The sequence below is a fragment of the Lacerta agilis genome, chromosome 1 (genome assembly GCF_009819535.1).
Source record: "Lacerta agilis isolate rLacAgi1 chromosome 1, rLacAgi1.pri, whole genome shotgun sequence".
Taxonomy (NCBI): domain Eukaryota; kingdom Metazoa; phylum Chordata; class Lepidosauria; order Squamata; family Lacertidae; genus Lacerta; species Lacerta agilis.
Window position 1 is genome coordinate 14,952,142 of NC_046312.1, and position 21,467 is coordinate 14,973,608.

The following is a 21,467-nucleotide window of genomic DNA, read 5'->3' on the forward strand; positions in this document are numbered from 1 at the left end:
AGGCGCGAAGCGACGGAAGGCAGGAAGGTCAAAAAGGCAAATGGTGTGATTGGGTTTTGACGGGAGTGTCAGATTGTGTGAGAGTTTGGAACAGTAGGTGTTAAGTTGATTTTCTACTATCTTGAGCTCCGGTAATTATTCTGACATTCCTTTATCTACAGGATGGAACCCGAGCTTCTAGCAAACAGTGGGGGCACGATGACTGATGCTTGCTCACCCCGTTAAATAAAGTGGTTCTATTTTATGAATGAAGTTTGTTGTGTATTCTTGTCCTTATACGCAGATGCAGTAGGTGGCGCTGTGGTAGCAGAAGTTGACGGGCTTGACAGTTTACAATGGAAGGGAAGAGAACATTTTCGGGGAGGGTTAGGATAAAAGAATAGACTTCTACATTTTTCTACAATTATTATCTGGCTACCTATTATAAAAATACCATATTCTTTATCACAGGTTCATGGAAAGATGAGCTCGGGCACACTTCATAACTAGATACAGGTTACAAAAGACATTTTCATCACGTCCAAAGAAAGGTAAATACCTGTACAAATACATTGTTGCAGTCAGTCTTCTTTAAAGACAGAGGAGACGTGTAAAATGAAGGCACAACTTAAAGAACACAGTTTAAAAGCAATTTTCTTTACAGAGACAATGTTTCTAGTAGTAGTAAAATATTAAAGCAATTGCAAGCGGGGGGGGGGGGATACGTTCCTTCATGATGGCCCATTTTGAGATTTCATTTTCTTGGAAAACAAACAAAATGTGAGAACTTCTTTGGATTGATGGGATGAAGACCCATGGTGAGTTGGGAATGCAGATTTCCATTTTAATGAAGGAACTAGGCTGGCAGATGTGTGGAGATTAAGACCTGTATTGGGGTGTGTGCGTGTGTTTTGCATTGCCCTTCCTCTCATCGGTCACGCATTTGTGGAGGTGGGGGAGACTTCCATGCATGCCCTTCGTTAAACATGGCTGCCCTTGTGTCAAAAAAAGTGGCACTGAGAGGTTTGAAAATAGAGAATCAGGGTCCCCACTCTGTTCATGTATAGCGGTTTCCTTAAATTCTTACAACACTACCCTCCAACATTCCTGAGGAAATAGGGACATTCTTCCTCTCGGAGATTGGGGTGGTGCACAACAATAGTTGCGTCAAGGTTATGTAATGAGGAATCCTGAGAACGGTACATTGAAACCTGGGGTTACGGCGGGGGATCCGTTCCGGAGGCCCCGCCACAACCCGAAAATGACTCACATCGAAGTGCCGCGTCTGCACAGGCACAGCGCGATTTAGCGTTTCTGCACATGTGCGAGTGGCGAACCCGGATGCAAGCGGAGGTGGATGCAGAACTAGGTTTGACTGTGTTTTATTAAGGCTGTTGGGAATTACAGGTCTTTGAGGACAGCACCCTTAACAAACTACTGTAATTTTTTCCGGGTATAACACGCCCCCCATATATAAGTTACTCCCTGTTTTTAGGGACTCCAATTTAAGAAATCCCCACCATTCACTATGCATGTATAAGATGACCCACAGTTTTTCACAGAATTTTAAACTAAAAAAAAACTAGTCTTATACATGGAAAAGTAGGGTATATTTGGTTTTGCTCTAAGAAAACACAATTAGCTCAGGAGGGGCCATTTATTTTGGAGCTGGGCATTGTGTCACAATGGGCTGAGGTCATCAGCATTAAAAAAAACACAACAGCTTTCATGAGTTTCCTCAGGAGGCATAAAGAGCAGAAGTGGGTACCAAGAGATTAAGCCATGAAGTAGTTTGCCAGTTACAAAGATGAATGGAAATACTCAATGAAATTACATTTAGGAACATGGTAAAAGTGGTCCTTTTCAGCAAATCTTCTATTAAATCTTTGTTTTAGACTTCTGCTCTGATGGATGTTGCCAAATCTCCAGACAACATGGAGGGACTAAGGCATAGATTCATGGTAAATTCCTTATTTAACTCTATGGGGTTTTCTTCTGTCTATAATATCAATGTTTCCCAAACTTGGGTATCCAGATGTTTTTGGACTCCCATCCAGTGGTCAGGGATGATGGTAATCATAGTGCTAAAACAGCTGGAGATTCCAGTTTGGGAAACACTGGTCTATATGTTCCAGATCACAGAAGACTATGTTGTTTTCTAATATTTATAAAATAAATTCTCCTTCCTTTTCTCCTCCTATCATCACCATCCTCATCTTACTCAAATATGTTCAGATTAACAGAGCTGCCTACTCTTAAAAAAGTAGTTAAAATAAAGTGGGAAATATTTATTTATAAAATGTTCAACCCTAGCCTTTCTCCACAGAGCGTAGGGCAGCATCCATGAATGCACTATTTTATCCTCGTAACAATTCATTGGAATCCTTGAAGCCAAGGCCTAAGTTTTGGGCAAATGCTTTTGAGTAACAGAACCCTAGCAAAAACTGAACAGCACAAAAAAGACAGCAAAGCATGGAAATATAGGCTGTAAAACTTTTTAAATGTGCCTTTCCCAGTGAATCACAATATTTCTCACTTCCCTGGCAAGCACACAAATAGATCACGTGTTTGGTAAAGGTCCTCAAATAATAACTTTTTGGAGGTCCCGAGCCACAAGGATACTATGTTGGCTTAAACTAGGGCCAGGGCCTTCTCAGTACTGGCCCCGACTTGGTGGAACGGTCTGTCACAAGAGACCAGGGGATTTGGCATCTTTCCGCAGGGCCTGCAAGATGGAGCTGTTCTACCTAGCCTTTGGGTTGGTTTCATTTTAACCCTGATGTTTCATTCTTTTGGTGTGGTTGGTGGGCTACTTAAAAATGAGGCTGCAGTCTAGATTAAATTTTAAATTGTATTTTAATCTGTATTTTAATGAATTATTTTATGTTTTTGTTGTGATTTTATTGGTGTTAGCCTCCCTGAGCTCAGTTTGGCGGGGAAGGGCGGGGTATAAATAAAATATTATTATAATTATTATTATTAAATAGTTTACTTACAAAACTCTCCAAAGGTCAGATTGATGTGTTTTTCCATACAGCAGTCAGAAAAAGTTGCACAGGCAGTGAAGTGTTGCTTGGTTACAAGATGGTAAAAGTTACTAAGCTATTGGTATACAAAAAGGCTAGTTTCCAACTCCATTCTTGTTCGAAACAAATGATCCAGCACTCTTTCCACTTGGCCATTTTATCCAACTATTATTATTATTATTATTATTATTATTATTATTATTATTATTATTTAATTTTTAAAAAATCATCCTATGTATTTTGAATTTCTTAAACTTTAGTCCCCCCCCCCCATTTGTGGCCATTTGCAATATTGCCTCTGTTCTTTCCCCCCAAAAGCAGAAATGCACAGTGGAGGCTGGGACAAGACCAGCTTCGGACACCAACTTTAAGGTAATTTCCAAGCAATTGCGCCTCTTCTCTGTATACTGCTAATGATGCAAAGAAGAATAGAGGAGTCTTTTTCGGCGATGTTTTCAAGAGGGGAATATTTCCTTAAATGTAGCACTTGCTTTCCAATGATATTCTTACTCAGGCGAATGAAGTTTGGAGCTCAGGGTATTATCTGCCATGCCAGATAATTAGATAATTGTATAACTGGTCAACAGGGTAATAATACTAATATTCAAAGGGATGCACTGTTTTTATTAAGAGATTTATTGTCACCAACAGGCTACTCAACTAAACAGTAGTTGTGTAATCTACCACATCAAGTAACACCAGATCTTTTAATTGAATGATTAATTTAGCAGCAAAATTTAAATAATTAAAAAAAAATTTTTATGCTAGAAATGGTACAATAACCTTTGTAACATTTTGTTATTAAAAAAAACTGTAAGTGGCAGGCACCATCTTTGAACATGCATTGATTCTTCTCTTACACACAGGAGACTTCCCCCCCCCCCGAATATGGTAGCAATGCCACAAATGGGGACATCTTCTGAGCACAAAGCCTGCTTTCTGTCTTCAGAAGCATTTTATTAATACAGTACGCCAATTTGTGCAGATTTATTCACTGATCAACAAAAATGCATACAGTTTAATAACTTGCAGCACAATCCTATACATCTCTACTCAGATATATAACTTGCTGAGTTCAATGGGGGTTACTTTCAGGTAAGCGGAGCACAGGACTGCATCTCCAGGCTGCAATCCTAACCACTCTTATTAGAGAGCAAACCTGATTTAGGATTGCATGTTAACGGAGTGGCCAGATGTCCGGGGGGGGGGGAAGGGGGAGGAGAGAACAGGACTCCTGCACCTTTAACAGAGGGGATTTCAGCAGGTTTACCTTGTCCATACAAGTGACACCTGCTGAAAATCCCTCTTTTGTCACCCTTGTGTTGTCTTTGCATCTTCCCACTTAGCATGTTAAATTTCTTCAGTCAGGCAAGTACCGTATCGGCCTGAATGTAAGCCGCACCTGAATATAAGCCACACCTTTAAAATTCAAGGGGGGGGGAGAAAATACAATACCCGAATATAAGCCGCTCCCTTACAATTCCGCAGGCACTTCACACCCATTCCGTTTTACCGTATGTCTGTTTCAGCAGCGATATTGTAAAGGCCAACTTTTGTAAAGTTGCAAATTTAAGCCGCACTTTAACTTTTCATGGTCGGAATTTGGGGTGGGGGGTGGGGGGGCAAGTGAGGCTTATATTCAGGCCAATACAGTACTACAACTAAGTTTTTACAAAAGCTATTTCAAGCAATTCACATTTATTACTGCCGCATTTCAGAGAGCTTTAGCCATGGGAGAATCAGGACTTAGGCAGCTGCTTTTCTGTTCTAAAAAGTTCTTCTTTTTACGATGTAATTGTTTCCAAAACAGGATATAATCTATATGCCCACAGATGGGCTCCTAGAAAAAGCAGGGGACCTGGCTCATCAAGTAGGTTTGTACTTTTATTTTATTTTGTTATATAAAACTCTGTAGCAACTATCTTCATTTGTGGATGTCAACACTACCGTTTTCTGAACTTAGGGGCACGTTGACCACAGGTGAAAAAGAGGACAGAGCTCCTGTAGTTTTGACAGTTGCCTACAAAAGGGAATTCCAACCATGTGTGAGATTCACTGATACCTCCCTTTTGGAATAATGAACAGTTTGGAAAGGGTTGTGCTTAGATCATGGCTCACAAATATTGGGCGTTATTCAACAAAATGTTCTGCGGTCGGAAAAACAACCAACCAACAACTTACTTGGTGTGGAAAGGCTCAGAATTTGATCAAGTTTTGTATCCTAATGGTTCAAGTCAATACTTTGGACAATGTGCTATCCACAGTCAGTGCTGGATTTAGGGAGGTGTATGCAGTTCCCCTGTATTGTGAAAATAAGAATGGGATGTGGCAGGGACTGGGCAGGTGAAGAGGAGGAGTGGAGAACACCCCCCCCCCCCACACACACCTCAGGAAGCTTCCAGTCAGGGGGCAGATGAAGGGAATATGGACCCAGGTTCGTGGTGGTGGGAGATGGGACACAGCCCAGAAGAAGAAAAGCGCTGGGAAATAATGGATAGTGAAGAACAGGAGCAAGATACCAGGTGCACTAGCCCTGGACAGAGACAGGAGTCAGATCTGTTAGAAACAGCACAGCAGCCAAGTGACACAATGTCTGTGGAAGAGTATGCTAGAAAAAAGGACCTAGTTCTAGACCCCCTTCCTTCCCCTAGAACCAGGTCCTGTCTTCTTCTTTCTTTGGCCATAACTTGTAGCCAAGTAAGATTGTCTTCCATAAACACAGTTTTAACAATGAGTCCGTAAGTGACTGTGGAGGCCAATTCTGGATCCACACGTCCTTCCGCAGTGGGGACATAGGTTTCCCGGCGGGAGTTGAACATGGTGTGGATTTGCCAAGGGTGCCTTCCTCTTAGCACATTTCTCCCTTGCGTCCTGAGTTCGAGTGTCTTCAAAGCCTGTAACACCTTTGGTAAAGGCTGTTCTCCAATTGGAGTGCTCGCAGGCAAGTGTTTCCCAATTGTTGGTGTTTATATACAGTGGTACCTCGGGTTACATACGCTTCAGGTTACAAACTCCGCTAACCCAGAAATAACGCTTCAGGTTAAGAACTTTGCTTCAGGATAAGAACAGAAATCGTGCTCTGGTGGCGCAGCGGGAGGCCAGATTAGCTAAAGTGGTGCTTCAGGTTAAGAACAGTTTCAGGTTAAGAACGGACCTCCAGAATGTATTAAGTACTTAACCAGAGGTACCACTGTATATATTCCTGCCAACCTAGCAGTTCAAAAGCACATCAAAGTGCAAGTAGATAAATAGGTACTGCTCCGGCGGGAAGGTAAACAGCATTTCCGTGTGCTGCTCTGGTTTCACCAGAAAGTCATGCTGGCCACATAACCCGGAAGCTGTACGCCAGCTCCCTCGGCCAGTAACATGAGATGAGCGCCGCAACCCCAGAGTTGTCCTTGTGCCACAGAGTGCCATATTACCAAAGTCCACCCTTTTCCACATGCTCTTTGTTTGGTCATATATGCAAGATATACATTAAACAAAAACCATTAACATTTGCACTAGTGCAAAATGATCCACCCCCCCTCCTCTGCCCCTGCGTGCCCTGCACTGTGAAAAACCCATAACAGATTTAGAGGGGGCATGTAAACAAGGAGAGGAGGGCAGGAGAATGTTCAGCAGCACAAGGGGGAAAAGGTAACGACCTCTCTTTGCGCAGCCGCAACAATGCAATAAACAAGTGTTTCCCCTCTGGTCCATGGCAGATGTACAGCGGAAGAGAAGAAACTGCACCAAGGGAGCCTTCAGTGTGATTTGCACGACAGGTTCCATGAAGCTGAGGAAGAGAAGTGCGGCTTTTTGTCACAAGGTGCCCTGGGGGTGCTCTCTTGTTTGGTGAGAGGGAAGGGGGGGGGTACAAGGTCTGGGAAGACGTAGGAATGCACAGTGGTGCAATAGCAAAATTTGAACCTTGTGACCAAGGTTGGTCTGGTGGAACAAGGGCTGTTTCTCTTTTAATAGCTGGGTAGTAGAAGGAGGCATTTCAGTGGGGAATCCCGCCTTCTATACAACTATTAAAAGTGAAGGAGCCCTGTGTCCTCTTTGTCACCTGACCACCCGATAGTCCTCTCCCTGCATTGCTGGGGGGGCTGGACTGGATGACCCTTGTGGTCCCTTCCAACTCTATGATTCCATGAAAACGCCATTGCCCAAAAGAACATAAAAGCAGCCCTACCACTCCGTCTAAAGGCTGCCTAGTCCAGCATCCCAAGCAGCACATAAGGAAAGTGGCCGTCTCCTGCAGCTGCCTCCAGTAACTGGTATGATCCTGTTGGAGGTCTGATCCTGGAGGTAGTGTGCTCCTATGGATGGAGCCTTATCTAATCCCGTTAAAAGAGGGAAAGAGTTGCAACTTGCTGGTTGCAGCGCAGCCTTTGCATGCAAGCAGCCCTGGGCTGAGTCCTGGCCACCTGCAGCTTGGTGGTGCTTTATACAGAAAAAGAGGTTTCTGCCCCAAGGACCTTATAACAGAATATATCATTGATTACAGTCCTTGGAAACAGTTAAGCGGGTGAGAAACTGTCCAGCATTGTGCCAGAGGGGCATACCTTCTTCATGCAAGGCCTGTGCTTTAACACTGAGCTGTTCCATCCATCCCTAGCTGCACATCGTAAAACATATGGCAACTTGCATTCCTGAATGCTTCAGAGGTCATTTTCTATGCAGACACATAATGTATCGCAGAGGCATAGCAAGGTAAATTGGTACCCGGGGGCAAAATTTTTTTGCCCCCCCCCCCGAGGCATGGGAAGGTCAGGTGGTACCCGGTGCGGAAAATTTCTTGTCAACCCCCCCCCATTGATTCCCCCCTCCTGCAAAAATTGTTTTACGTTATTTCATATTTTCTTACAAAGGAATAATAACAATAATAATAATAAAAACTTTTATTTATATCCCACCCTCCCCAGCCAAAGTCGGGCTCAGGGTGGCTAACATCAGATACATAACATTGGTATAAAATCAAACAATAATTAAATTACCTCCTAAAAAAATCTCAAAATCAAATCAAAGTCTAATTAGATGGCTTTCCACAGGGTTAGGGTTGGGAACAGTAAGTGTTCTCTGAACTGAAATTTCAGCCTTCATGACATAACAGCCAAGTGAACAGCTATTTTGGTGGAGGAGGGTCAAGATATTAACCGATATGCATGAAATTTCATATATAGCTATATAATCCCTAGTATATAGTAAGATAAGACCTTCGGAGCAGGCATTTCCCCCCAAAAAATGTTCCTTGATAATTTGTCACCCCCTGCATTATGGAACCCAGGGCGGACCGCCCCCTGCCCCCCCTTTCTACGCCCCTGAATGTATGTACACATTCTCTCTCTCTCTCTCTCTCTCTCTCTCTCTCTCTCTCTCTCTCTCTCTCTCTCTCTCTCTCTCTCTCATTCCACTTGGTAAATGAGCATGTCTAGTATTTGTGTGATGCTACAGTGTTTTGTCATTGTGCTAGCCTCCAGATTCCGGTGGCAGATTCTGGGAAGAGCTCTCAATTCACCCTGACTTCAATGCGAACCTTCCTAGCGACAGAAGGCACCAAGCAGCCCACGCTCCTATCATGCACTTGATTGGATCGGGAGGGGAAGCATCAGAACCCTTCCCACTGCCTGCAAGCTGGATTCCTCCATCAACAAGAAGGCATGATGACATTGATATGGAACCCAGCAGCGATGTCCAAAGAGCAAACAGAAGTCTCTCTACAGGGACGGCGATCAACCTGCCCGGAATAATTCCAAGGGGCTCTGAGCTTCCGAAAGACTCGGAGGCAGAAGTTCAGGGGCTGGTGCCCGACCTCGCCTCGCTCATGGATGTGGAGCCTTCGGAAGCTGTGGGACTCTCACCAACTTCACCTGTGGCTCCTTTGCCGCAACCTCTGCTGGCGCAGCCGGATGGTGACATTGTTATGCTTGACGAAACAGTTGTCAGGAAGTCAAAGGACATCCCGATTCTAGAGCGGGTTGGGGAAACGCTACGGCAAAAGAAACTGCGTGCCACCCAGACTTGAGGTAGCAGAATGGGCTCTTGTTTGCTGCGATGTGTAACAAATAGGGAACTGTGATAGAACTGTGGGCAGGGCAGTGGAAGAAGGAAATTCTCTGCCTGGGCACTACCTCTTCTCTGTTGTCCTCCTTGCATACCTTCTCTCAGTGGAGGCTGGTGCCACTGTCCTATCAACCTCTGTCTGCCCTAAGCCCTCTGTCCTGCATTCTTGCAAGCAAGTCCAGAAAGGTGCCCCTAGGTGTTGGCTTCCTCCTCCTTAGTAACACATTGCCCATGTAGAACTCAGCAGGTAGCAGGATGGGCACAAAACTAGAGTTTGTTGGCAATGGCTGCCATTGGGTCTGCCTATCGTTGACTCTGGCTCCACCTGCTGTTGGCTTCCCTGCCTCCTGCCCTACTGTACCAGTCTGAATGGGGTCCAGCCACCATTGCCTTGCAGAGAGACCTAGAAGAAGACATGGGAGCCCCTTGTGGTGGAACCCAATGGGTTTCTGCTTCTGCCAGTCCATTCAGCCCAGGAACTCTCTGGCTTGGGTGGCAAGCAAAAAAATGGAAAGAGACAGACAGATAAGAATACTGCAGAGTCAAAAAGGGGAAGTTTTTTTTAAAAAAAATTAGGTCTAAATCAGGGGTCAGCAAACTTTTTCAGCAGGGGGCCGGTCTACTGTCCCTCAGACCTTGGCGGGGGCCGGACTATATATTGAAAAGAAAAATGATTTAGGAGGCGATTGGGCCGGATCCGGCCCCCAGGCCTTAGTTTGCCTACCCATGGTCTAAATGCTTTCTGACAGAAGTCTTCCCCAAGGGCACAAACACATGAAGTATCTGACATATAAAATCTACCACTGATTAGTTTCGTTGGGTGACCAAGGTTCTGGTACTGCGGGGTAGAAAATGCTTTCCTTCTCCACACTATGTTTAACATGTTCCTCTGTCATCTGTTTTCTAAGCCCCTAGCTGATTTAGCTTATCCTCATATGCAGTTCTTTTCTTTTTTCTACTCTCATTTTGACTCAAGAAAATCACCATTTTATAGTTCAAATCGGGGGAAATAAATACAGTAGATGGACAAAAGTACAAAGATTTTTTTTAAAAAAAAAATGTTTAGGGGTAGGTATGCACTTCCCCCCAGAAGAAAAAAGCACTGCTCATATGAAAGGTGCTCTATTTTATTTATCTATTTGTTTTCACATGCATGCATAACTCACCCTCTTCCCATCATGGAGCCCAAGGCAGGATGCACCGGGTCCCCAAATTGGCAATCCATCCAGACACTGACCCAAAGCAGTGGGCCTTTGGACCATACCCTGGCAGCTTAGACATGGTGATTTATGCAAAAGGTCCTGGGTTCTGTCCTCAGCATATCAATGTAGGGCTGGGGGAAAGGGTCGCACCTGAAATCCTAGGGAGTTGCTGCCGATAGGTGTAGACCAATAGCCCGACTTGGGTAAAAGCAGCTTCCTGCATTCATTGTTTCTGTTGCCCTGTGCACCCGCAGTCTTACTATGAGGAACCACCCAAGTCCCACATAGTTTAATGCAGTGTTTTTCAACCACTGTTCCGCGGCACACTAGTGTGCCGCGAGATGTTGCCTGGTGTGCCGTGGGAAAAATTGAAAAATTACTTTATATATAGTCAATATAGGCACAGAGTTAAATTTTTTAACATTTTCTAATGGTGGTGTGCCTCGTGATTTTTTTCATGAAACAAGTGTGCCTTTGCCCAAAAAAGGTTGAAAAACACTGGTTTAATGCTTTAGTTTTGTGGAGATTGCGTGGCTGGGAATGTCTCACTAATGTTTCCTTCCAATTCTGCAGTGATGCTGAAATGAACCACCTGCCCACCTTGGTTACTTTTCTGCTCTCTCATTCTCTCTCTCTCTCTGCTGGGTGTAAATGGATTTTCGCAGTTTCTCAAATAAGCGTGTCTTCAAATGGCACCAGTGAAATAAAACATACGTTGGGAAAGAAGAAAGCTCAAGGGTTGGTTTTTGTTTGTTTGTCCCCTCTTAAACTAAAGACTCGTCCACAATTTCCTTTGTTCCGTGAGTTCTAGTCAAGGGCCCGAGAGACCTTTCTTTCCCCCCAGAACACCCACCCTTTACTACTGAATCGGAACAAATTCAGCAGTAAACAGCGGGTTTTCCTGGCGAAAATGCGGGACCAAAGAAAAGCCTCTCAGACCCTGCGACTAGAAATCTCAGGACCAACGAAAGTGTGGATGAGTTAAACAGATCTATGTCCTCCAATGTTAATGTTACTTTGACATGATGCAGGGATTCAAATGAGGGATTTCGTTCCCAGGTTGGCATGCAGGCTTCCAGAAGACAACGGGTTAACAGCCCCCCCACAACCTAGGAGAGGGTCACATGGTCCAAATTGCAGTGGCAGGCAGCACCCCGAGCCTCTTCCTCCAGTTTCTCTTCCTACCACACCTAGGAAGATCAGCTTATCAACTTTCTCCTTCCCTGATTTCCATAGATAATTCTCAGAGATTTTTTTATCTGATTCTACCTGTTTTTCTTCCTTCTGTAATTTCTTTGTTGTTGTTTGAAGCCTTCCTCAGTTGTTTCATTCCTCTCTGTTCTCTATTCCCCTCCAATGGTGCCATAGGTGTGTTTTGAGCTGACAAAACCATCAAAGCTAAAAAGTGGTCATGTGCAAAATTTGGCAACTGGAATGGTGATGTGGCACCATGGTCAACCTGGCTGCAATGTCTTTCAATGGCTCTCCCTTATTTGGTGAGGAGGACTTGAAAGCTTTTTTGCGGCACCAAGGGCAAGAAACAAGATATTCCTTATCTCATAAGAGGGATGCTGAAGAGCAACAGGGCTTAGTGAGCTGGGAAGAGTCTATGGCAGAGAGAAGTCTAGAATCAGAGGCAGAAGTTAAAGCAGGAGGGTGGTAGGTGGGAGGCCAAGAGGCAAAGATAAGTCAGGCTGGTGAAGAGTCATGGGTGTCTCTCTCTCTCCTGTTGCAAGAAGCTCCCCTCCCTGCTTGTTTCCCAGAACCAGAAGAGGCATGAAAAGGGTGGAGGAGTGATTGGTGATGCACACACGCAGTCTCCAATTGCTTGGAAGAAACCCTGGAGAGCTGGGGACCTCCAGTCTCAACAACTGCATCGTGGGGGCAAGACCTATTGAGGATGAGTTGCCATGCCACGCTCATTAGGCCTAACAGATTGTGTTTTTGCTGATAAAGAGTTAACTCCACTTGCATAGTGTGATTTACTGCTGGCTTGCTCCTGACACGAGCCGTCCCACCTACATCACCAAATTGTTTTAAGAAATCCAAAATGGCAGAGAAAAATGCTTAATTTTTTATATTATTATTCCAACAACTCACTCAGAACTGAAATAAAAGCTAAACCCTACCCTCCTCCAAGCCCACTTCCCCCCTTTTCCTCCCTGATCCTTTTTTTTCAGCCTTTAACTACAAATCCCAATATGCACTTCAGCTACCACAATGCCACACCATCCCTAGCTATAGAAATTTCAAGTTCAGGTGCAAGCAGTTAAGGTTTTAATTATGGGTGGTGACTGGTGAGACCACAGAACACTGAATGCTGCTGGAGGCAGGATGACATCTGTGGAAGAAAAGAAGCGGAGGAGGAGGAAGAGGAGAAAAATGTACCAAAGTGGGAATTTTATGGCAGGTACGGGGATGGAGGGAACTGGTATTTTTGCAACTGTCCTAATTCACTCGAGCTAAATGTTAGTCCCGATAAGGTCAACAATTTGTTGCAAGTAATGTGTAGCTATTTGGGTTATAAAGCTGTAATCCTTTGCATTTGGAGTATCTCATATGGAATTTGATGAGCATAGGCTTAAGATCAGACAGTAACTCTATTTCCCCCCCCTTCTCAGCAGTGCTAAACAGATGGAGAAAGAATTCTTTTAAAAAATAGCTCATGGTAACGTTTTATGGTGGAGTCTTCTGATAGCATTGCCAGTTTGTATAGAACCAAATGGAAAAGCATGCATTTTGGAAAGCCAGCCTGACATGGCATTTTGCTACAACAAATGGGACAGAGCTCAAATTTTGCTCTGTGTGCTTCTCCAAAGTTTAAAAAAAGAATAAGTTTGTGTTAATTTTAACCTTCTGTGTGTTCAGTTTGGCCTCTATGTCAAAGAGCAGTTATCCTTAAATCTGTTTTTTTTTTTTTTTAACTTGATGGCCCTTTACCATTAAGGTCCCAGGGTCGGTGGTTACAACAATAAACTATAGAGTTCTAAAACAAATATATCAGGACCATAAAGCAAGAAACACATAAGAACAAATCCACTTATAGAAACAGCTCAAAATGTTTCTAATACAGAGACAGTGTATTAGGCTTTCAATTGATGTCCCATACCACATTTGCTTAAATTCGTGTCAGGAGATTGAGAAAGAGAAGGGACGCCAAACACAGCCACTTACTGGTTTAACAGCTGATTCACCCCCCCCCTAACCAAACACTTCCCCCTTCTTCTGTAGTAGATTCATGTGATCTTCTGAATCCAGGGGGGAAATCTGACGATATAGAGCGATTAGCTCACAAGTACATGGTAAGATTTTCACTTTAAAATGCTGATTTGAAAACACAAAACTTAGCAACTCACCTGGCCTAGGGATGGCTCTGATTGCACTGGTAAACTCCTGCTGAGCCTTGTGACTGGGATGAAGCAGCTTAATTTGAGCCACCTGTGAAATGTGAGGCGGGAACGGCTGCAGGTGACGAGCCAAGACCCCAAGAGCTGCTTGAGGTAACATGGAATCCTCTCACCATGCCTAGAGCTGATGTTGTACATCCCTCTTAATCCTTGCCAAAGTTTAAAAATCTGCTGTTGCCTGTGCAAGTTTCATTTATTTATATGTTCCAAATGACATATATGGTTCTGACACCCCCCTTCCCATTTTATCCCCATGAGGTGGGTTAGGCTGAGAGACAGTGGACTGGCTCAGGGGGGGTCACCCAGTGAGTTTCATGGCTGAGTTGGGATTTGAACCTTTATCTCGCAAATCCTAGTAGTTTAAATGTATTTTAATGTTTGGTGGAAGCCGCCCAGAGTGGCTGGGGAGACCCAGCCAGATGGGCGGGGTACAAATAATAAATTATTATTATTATTATTATTAGTTGTGCACATGTTACTGTGGCATTTGGTGGCTGTTGCCACAGGTATGTCCAAAGTCCGTTTCAGGGGCCCAATCTGGCCTGCTGGTCAATTTAATCCAGCCCCTGTGGCAGTATATGTCCTGAGGTAAAATTAAAAAAAAAAAAAGCAGCTCAACAACTTTGTTCGGCCCTCACACATGTTCACTCCATCAAATCTGGCCCTCTTTGAAAAAAGTATGGGCACCCCTGCTTCTTTCCACCCATGAAAATGGCGGGAAGGAGAGACTTGCCTGTGGGAAGTCTACGAGCTGACAGGAGCATAACCGCACTCTGCCCACCTGTGATTCCCAGCAGCTGGTAGCCATCATAGTAGGTCCGCAACTCATCTGAAACCTGGGAGAGCCACTGCCAATCTGTGTGGGCAGTACTGAGTTAGATGGGCCAATGGTATAAGGCAGCTTCCTTGTGTTTCCTAAACTTTCCTGAAGAATAATTGCACCATCATCATCTTCTTTGGCGATCACTTGTAGCTGAGTAAGATTGTCTTCCACGAACACAGTCTTAACAGTGAGTCCGTAAGTGACACTGGAGGCCAATTCTGGATCCACGCGTCTTTCTACAGTGGGGACATTGGGAGTTGATCACGGTGAGGGTTTGCCAAGCATGCCTTCCTCTTAGCAAGTTTCTCCCTTGCGTCCCGAGTTTGAGTGTCTTCAAAGCCCATGACACCTTTGGTAAAGGCTGTTCTCCAACTGGAGCGCTTGCAAGCAAGTCCCCCCCTCCCCAGTTATCAGTGCTTATACTACTATTTAAAAAATATTTGCCTTTGAGAGCATCTTTAAACCTCTTATTGTTGTCCACCAGTATTTCGGTATTGCATCATGCATGGGTAGGAACTGTGGAACAAGGGTGACTACACATTTCTCCAATTGGCAAACTATTCTGACTGTTTGTTTAAACCTGGGCAAAGTGAATAGTTTTCAGGTGTTGAATTGGGAAACTTGAGGAAGACAGTTTAGTGTGCTTGTTTTTTGGAAGCTAAGGTTGTGGGCAGCAGGACTGAAGTGTTTTAAGGATATTAAATGAAATCCCCTTGTAGTCATACCAGCTGTTCTCTTTCACAGCAAAAGTGTACTGTTGAGTACAGCAGTGAATCTGAATCGGATGCCGACATGGAGGTAATATATAGATACAAAGTTTCATCCATCAAAGAGCTATATAAATTTAATTGCAGCACAGTCCCAACCATTTCTAGTCAGATTTAAGTCCTATTGAATTCAATTTACTCCCAAGTAAGGCTTTCCCTTTGAAAGCCTTGTGTGGTGATGAAGTTGTTCCAGTAAATTTAGAGACTTCAAATGCCCACAAATGGTATATCCTATGATATCTGTGTATATATATATATATATATATATATATATATATATATATATATATATAATAGAAGTTGCTCAACACTTAAAAGATGTAGCATGTTGTTAGGAGAAGAGCACCCTGTAGGGTTGTGGGCATTCAACAAAGCCCAACTTGGAGTGGATGCATTGAAATGAATGGGTCTAAGTTAACCGTGTCCATTCATTTCAATGGGTCTATTCTCAATAGGATTAGCGCTTCAAAGAAGATAGATGGTGCACCCAAAGACATTGGCATACACAATTAGGGTTGTCGAGTCCCAGGCTTTGGCTCCCGAGACTCAGATTTTCTGGATCTATTCTCAGGGCAGCAAGTTAAAACACACTCCCAATTTGTAAAACGGGGGGCAATTATTTTGCTAGGGACAGCTAGCTAAAACTCCAAACTGTTCCTGGTATATAGGATAAGTTGATTGCAGGGGGTTCTAGTGGGATAAGTTGATTGCAGGGGGTTCTAGTGGGATAAGTTGATTGCAGGGGTATATAGGGACAGTTGGGAGCACATGCACACAGTGAACCTGCATAGTTTGAATGTGCTGCTAAGCTTTGAGCAGTCAGGCTTTAACCACGTGCTATATACACACCAGAAAGTGTCTTATCCAAAACAGGTGCTGCCCAAGAGCGTGCTTTTGACACGATCCCGGGAAAGAACAAAACTCCAAGTAAGTTTTTAATATCTATTCTCTGCCCTCCAATAGAATTTTGCTTTGCCAGCTTTGGCACCACTTTTACGAATACATCTGCAGAATGTGCTTTCAAACAAAAATGCATTCAACAGGTGCCTGTACTATATTGTATTATTAAAGTGGGATACATTCTTGCTTCCACTGTTAGGCTTAGATCAAGGTGGAATTTTTCTGAAGTTATCTGAGGTTGACTATTTAGTAGTAGTTCGTTGTCTGATTAATGCATCAGATTAATGCAACAGTTCTTTAAATCATTTACACACAACACTAAGCCGCTGTGTGAATGTTTTAAAAACCACAAGTTATCTCACAGGCTAGCAAATGAGCCACAGCTGTTTTCCAAAACTTGGTTTCCAGCTGCCCTTGCCTCATGACTCTGTAGCTTGGCAAGCATCTGGGTAGGGTGGCCAAACAAATCATGGTTAAACAAGATTGAGAGCAAAAGTCCTTGCACTGGCAGAACTTTTTAGTTGGATATCGGTGCCGGTTAGTGGCTTGTTTTGAGAAGAAACCATTGCTAGCATTCAGGGCTGGTTTCCGATGTTGAAACAAACCACCTTAGCTTGGGCTAAACAAACCACGGCTTAAGTGTTATGTGCAAATCTGGGCTGTGCAACTTGATCCTGTGTAGTTTCCCGAAAGTTGGCTGCTGAGAAGGAACTTTCCTTCTTGTTAAGTGAAGTCTTTTGCTGTGTCTGTTGCTTTAGTTCGTGGATCCTTATGATGGTGACGATGAAGAGATCTCAGGCTCCCTTGAGCAGAGTAGGGTGATCTTTCTGAAGCATCTCAGCACAGAAGACAGTGTTCTTTCAGAAGGCCCAGAACCTCTCTCTGCCTTCTCACCCATGGAAGTCCCTCTAATTGTAACTTGCGAGGATGAACCTCAACTGTATGAAGCAGGTGAAGTATTGCAGATGACCACAGAACCTTCCTGGTTTCCTGGGCCAGGTCATTCAAAGCATGCTGTTCTCTCTGAAAAAGCACCCTGTGATTTTGTGCTACACCCGATGTTGGCCGATTGTGATAATCTGCGTGAACTTGTTAATGTCAAGAGGAAGCAAGTGAGGGTTGTCCTAGACAGCACTGGAGAAACGCCAAGGAAAAAATTGCGGGCGACTTGAGTTCGTGTAGCCTAACTGCAATCTACCTATGTCTGTGGGTGAAAACAATGCCCGTTGTTAAAATAAATTAGGTGGAGCCCACAAGTGTGCAAGTCTTTTTAACAATTGAGCACTTCATTGTTCTTGCAAGGCTACATTACACAAAAGAGGTAATCACAAAAGTTTTGGAAAGTTAGGAACACGTAGCACTAAAAAGGAAGTTCATACTAGAAGATGATTTCTGTGTATCAGTGAGGAGGCAGTGTTTGTGAGAACATTTTCATACTGTTTCTCCATGTTAAATAGTCATCACAATTATAGACAGTTATGAACTGCTGGTTATTGGGGTGTCAAGGGCAAACATGGCGTGATTCTGTCCTGCCTCAAAGCAGGCCACACTATACGCTGGTCACTATTTGAAGACCAAATGCTGGACTAGACAGCCCTGTTACATCAAACAGACAGTATTAATCCCCAACCAGCTGCCTTACTACTACTGGCTTTGCTAGTGAGAGTCGCCTGGTAATAAACGTAGTTTGGAAGATACTAAATCGCAGAGAATTTACCAAGAACAATTGTTATCCCTTTAGTGTGGAAATCTCAATAAACCATACATTTCTTGTACCCCACTGGAATAGCAGTATTCACCGGCCCTTGTGCCAGAAGCAGCTGGTGCCCCCTTTTCCTGCTTAACCGAGCTTTCTTCACCTTGCTAACTTGCTGTGTGCAATAGGCCATAGTGTTGTTTTAAATGATTTTAGTGCAATTTTATTATTGTGAGCCTCCCTAAAGGTGGCTCACAGATTTTAGATAATGAAATAAATAGCTCAGTAGTTGTTTTCGACTACAACAATTCCCAACCATTGGCCATGCTTACTGGGGTTGATGGGACTCCAATAAGAGCCGGCAGGCAGGCTTGTTCTAGAGCCTATTTTGAAATACTTATTGTAAAAGCTGAATTGAAGGAATAAATTTAGTCCAAGCTATCAGGTTGTCAAATGGCAGACCACATTCTACACACGGCCTGTATAACTCAAGCTAGCACCTCAATGTGGACTCTCCTGCTACAGAGACTATTTCAAGATAGGATTGCAGTATACTTTGTATACAGGCCTTTCTCTCTTGTTGGTTTATTCTCATGTTCCTGACAAGTGAATAAGGCACTGAGACCCCCCACAAAACAAGAAATCGTGTTGTAAAGTTTTATTTAAGCATCTGACATTAGTACACCAATCTAGAACAATCCAAAAACAACAAATCCTTCTGACAGTCTTTTCAGGTACTTTTCAAACATAAATCTTTCTTAGCCACCTCTATACAGCCATCTGGAAACTTAACGATGCCTTGCAGTCCAACAGTCAACATCTAAGCACGTTTCAGATACATCAACCTTACTCTCCTCTACATAACCATTTGACAACATACATAACTATGCTTTGCAGTGTTAAAACAGTCTTCTAGAACTGGATTCGAGATGCTTGAATGCTGGTTACAGGTTCCTTTTTTTTACTCAGTACACAGGACAGCCACGCCACGTTCATAGAAGCTACGAGGGTCTTCCTTGGTAGCAATTTCAAAGTCAACCGTGAAGATCAGATCAGCACGAGTGAAGTTCAGATAAACAGGTAATGTCACCTGCAAAACAAACAGGTTCAGTACAAGGTGAAGTAAATCATGAGGAGAGCATAAACAGCATGTACGACTGAAAAGCACGAGACTCAACAGATCATATTACTTACCACATTAGACTTTTTATCAGCATTTGTCTGTTTGATCCAGCGAAGCTGAGTTATGGGCAATACCGTTGAAATAGCATTGGAAAGCGACAGCTTGTTGTTATTGCATGTAGCTCCCTGAAGCTTCAGGCCTATTGAGTTAAAAAGAGGGATGTTTAAATGTCAGCAGTGAAGCATATTAAGTGTTATTTTGTGGATTCACCATTTCATATAAACTCTCCTTAGAAGTGAAGCATATAGAATTGTAGAGTTGGAAGGGACCCCGAGTCATCTAGTCCAACCCCCTGCAACACAGGAATCTCAACTAAAGTAACTATGACAGATGACCACCCTACTTCCGCTTAAAAACCTCCAATGAGTATGTGTTCACTTCAGAAGGCCTGGATGTCATACATGCATGGCAGCTAGATGCAGTCTTGGAAAATTGTCTGATCATGGCATGGACATAGTGTAATGTCAGCTAACTGCATACATGAAGCCAAAGGAAACAGCAGATATCTGGATTCTTTGCCACAGCCACTGTGGCACACACCTGTCTCCATTAAAGACCCCTGAAGCAACAGTTCTGTGAACAGATGTAAGATGCAGATCTGCCACCCATACCCACAAAATGTTAATGGAACACCACTTTAGCACAACTGAATTCATGTGCAATCTAACCTCATGGTCTTTTGCACACAGAATTTCTTCACCGCCGCATACTTTGTGTGATGCATTAACTTTTACACCCATAAAGAAACTGGAATGTTTCAGCATGAAGAGTATTTCCTCCACGTCACCCTTGAGACAGTAGCTCCAACTAACCTGTTACTCCAAAACTGCAGGCATCCAATACTGCATTCTGAGTTGTTGTAACGTTGACTTCTAGGCAGAGTTCTTCAAGAGACCAGCTGTTGGCTTGAGCCACGTACTGCCTTGTAGCTGTGATGTAGGCCTCAGGTACAAATAGGCCTCCCAGGCATACATGGATGTTCTGTTAAGCAAATCCACAGCAGAGTTTGTTTGACACAACTTGATTCATTGGATCAGTACCAGAGGCCTGCAGGTGAAGACCTGGGCGATATTAGCTTTTCAACATCGCAGTGTATCCCCAGCCAAACATTGTGGTTTAGCGATATACCACAAAGTTGAAAAAACAAGATGCATTGGCCTTTGCCTGTGAGACACCGGGTGAAATTGCCCCCGTTCTGCACCGCTCAGCTGGGGGGAAGGGAAGGTTTCCTCCTCCCCCCAGCTGAGTCAGGCCCGGTGCTCTCACCGTTCATGCACAGGGCATCGGGGCTCCTTTAACTGCTTGACTGAGGCAAGGGGCAGCTGCGCACTCCTCAGCTGAGCAGTTTAAAGATGCAGAGGGAAGTAAACACCTCTCTGATACAGCTTGTTTCTCCCTCTCCGTCACATGAGGGCAGAGTGGGATGGCAGTTTCACTCAGTGATATTATCACTGGTGAAACTGCCGTTGCTCCCGAGTCCCTCTTGACTCCTTCCAGCATATGCTGCTAGCAGAGGGACTCGGGAGCGGTGGCTCACCAGCGATATACCACTGAGTGAAACCAACATTGCAGTCTGCTCCTCATACCGGTCCTAGGTGACATACTGCCCAGGCCTGCTGCTGAGTCATATACACTTATTCTTATCTCTCTTTGCCCAATCATTTTAGGTGCAGACCCTCAGGGTTTGAGCAGTTTTGCTACTGACAGGGAAGTGCTTTCTGCCTTCCCTCTGATGCTGGAAGCTACTGGCCTCACCAGCCCCACAAAATCCCATAGAATTAAGCAGATCTGTGTGAGTGGAAATACAGACACCCACACTTCCTTAGCAGCGCACTAAAAATGAGGATATGCTGTATTCAACCCCTTCTCAAATAGCATATGAGAATATGCTATACAAGTGCATATACAGGTGAAACTTGAAAAAATAGAATATCGTGGAAAGGTTCATTTCTTTCAGTAATTCAACTTAAAAGGTGAAACTAATATATGAGATAGACTCATATATACATGCAAAGCGAGATATGTCAAGCCTTTATTTGTTATTATTGTGATGATTATGGCGTCCAGCTGATGAAAACCCCAAATTAACAATCTCAACTTGGGGGTTTTCATCAGCTGGACGCCATAATCATCACAATTATAACAAAGGCTTGACATATCTCATATATTAAACTCCAGTAGCTAATGAAGACAATTGCTTACATAAATTAACTTTTCCACGATATTCTAATTTTTCAAGTTTCACCTGTATATCACTGTTACGTGATCCATACGGTGACGGCATTGTACATAACCAAAAAAGCACTGCTTGAAGAACCATGGAAGAGACTCCATCAGTTACATAAACAGGGATTCACTGCTTCCCCGATGAGTGTATTTATTATCCTCTATTTTCTCCAAGGAACCTGTTTTTCCACCCCTGATGTAGTCTTCACA

At 43.7% G+C, this 21,467-nt stretch overlaps 3 protein-coding genes across 4 annotated transcripts in view; 2 read left to right on the forward strand and 1 right to left on the reverse strand.

The window, feature by feature from the left end:
- The first annotated feature begins 1,839 nt into the window (after window positions 1-1,839).
- Window positions 1,840-10,872, forward strand: LOC117060592. Its single transcript, XM_033172976.1, has 6 exons — window positions 1,840-1,940; window positions 3,327-3,377; window positions 4,816-4,875; window positions 6,667-6,816; window positions 8,464-9,016; window positions 10,829-10,872. Exons 1-5 carry the CDS (start codon window positions 1,887-1,889, stop codon window positions 9,013-9,015), a joined length of 867 nt encoding a protein of 288 aa, XP_033028867.1. The 5' UTR covers window positions 1,840-1,886; the 3' UTR covers window position 9,016; window positions 10,829-10,872.
- A 1,608-nt stretch (window positions 10,873-12,480) lies between these two features.
- Window positions 12,481-17,396, forward strand: LOC117060635. The gene is made up of 5 exons (XM_033173033.1): window positions 12,481-12,665; window positions 13,487-13,557; window positions 15,230-15,283; window positions 16,126-16,179; window positions 16,911-17,396. The coding sequence occupies exons 1-5, from the start codon at window positions 12,590-12,592 to the stop codon at window positions 17,322-17,324; spliced, it is 669 nt and encodes a 222-aa protein (XP_033028924.1). The 5' UTR covers window positions 12,481-12,589; the 3' UTR covers window positions 17,325-17,396.
- Window positions 17,397-18,491: 1,095 nt separating this feature from the next.
- DYNC1H1 (dynein cytoplasmic 1 heavy chain 1) overlaps window positions 18,492-21,467 on the reverse strand; it is a 56,894-nt gene continuing 53,918 nt past the window's right edge. For both annotated transcript variants that reach the window (XM_033139548.1, XM_033139539.1), the window contains exons 76-78: window positions 19,844-20,012; window positions 19,043-19,170; window positions 18,492-18,938 (exon numbers count right to left, since the gene is read on the reverse strand). In XM_033139548.1, the coding sequence (XP_032995439.1) occupies window positions 18,810-18,938; window positions 19,043-19,170; window positions 19,844-20,012 (426 nt within the window). In that variant the 3' untranslated portion in view covers window positions 18,492-18,809. The remainder of the gene's footprint in view (window positions 18,939-19,042; window positions 19,171-19,843; window positions 20,013-21,467) is intronic.

Excerpts from the sequence above, each read along its gene's own strand:
- LOC117060592 (XM_033172976.1), top strand. The coding sequence starts at position 1,887 with ATGGATGTTGCCAAATCTCCAGACAACATGGAGGGACTAAGGCATAGA. Across the intron at positions 1,941-3,326 it reads GACTAAGGCATAGATTCATG|AAATGCACAGTGGAGGCTGG; the intron begins GTAAATTCCTTA and ends CCCCAAAAGCAG. Across the intron at positions 3,378-4,815 it reads CTTCGGACACCAACTTTAAG|GATATAATCTATATGCCCAC; the intron begins GTAATTTCCAAG and ends TTTCCAAAACAG.
- LOC117060635 (XM_033173033.1), top strand. The coding sequence starts at position 12,590 with ATGACATCTGTGGAAGAAAAGAAGCGGAGGAGGAGGAAGAGGAGAAAA. Across the intron at positions 12,666-13,486 it reads AAGTGGGAATTTTATGGCAG|TAGATTCATGTGATCTTCTG; the intron begins GTACGGGGATGG and ends CTTCTTCTGTAG. Across the intron at positions 16,180-16,910 it reads GGGAAAGAACAAAACTCCAA|TTCGTGGATCCTTATGATGG; the intron begins GTAAGTTTTTAA and ends CTGTTGCTTTAG.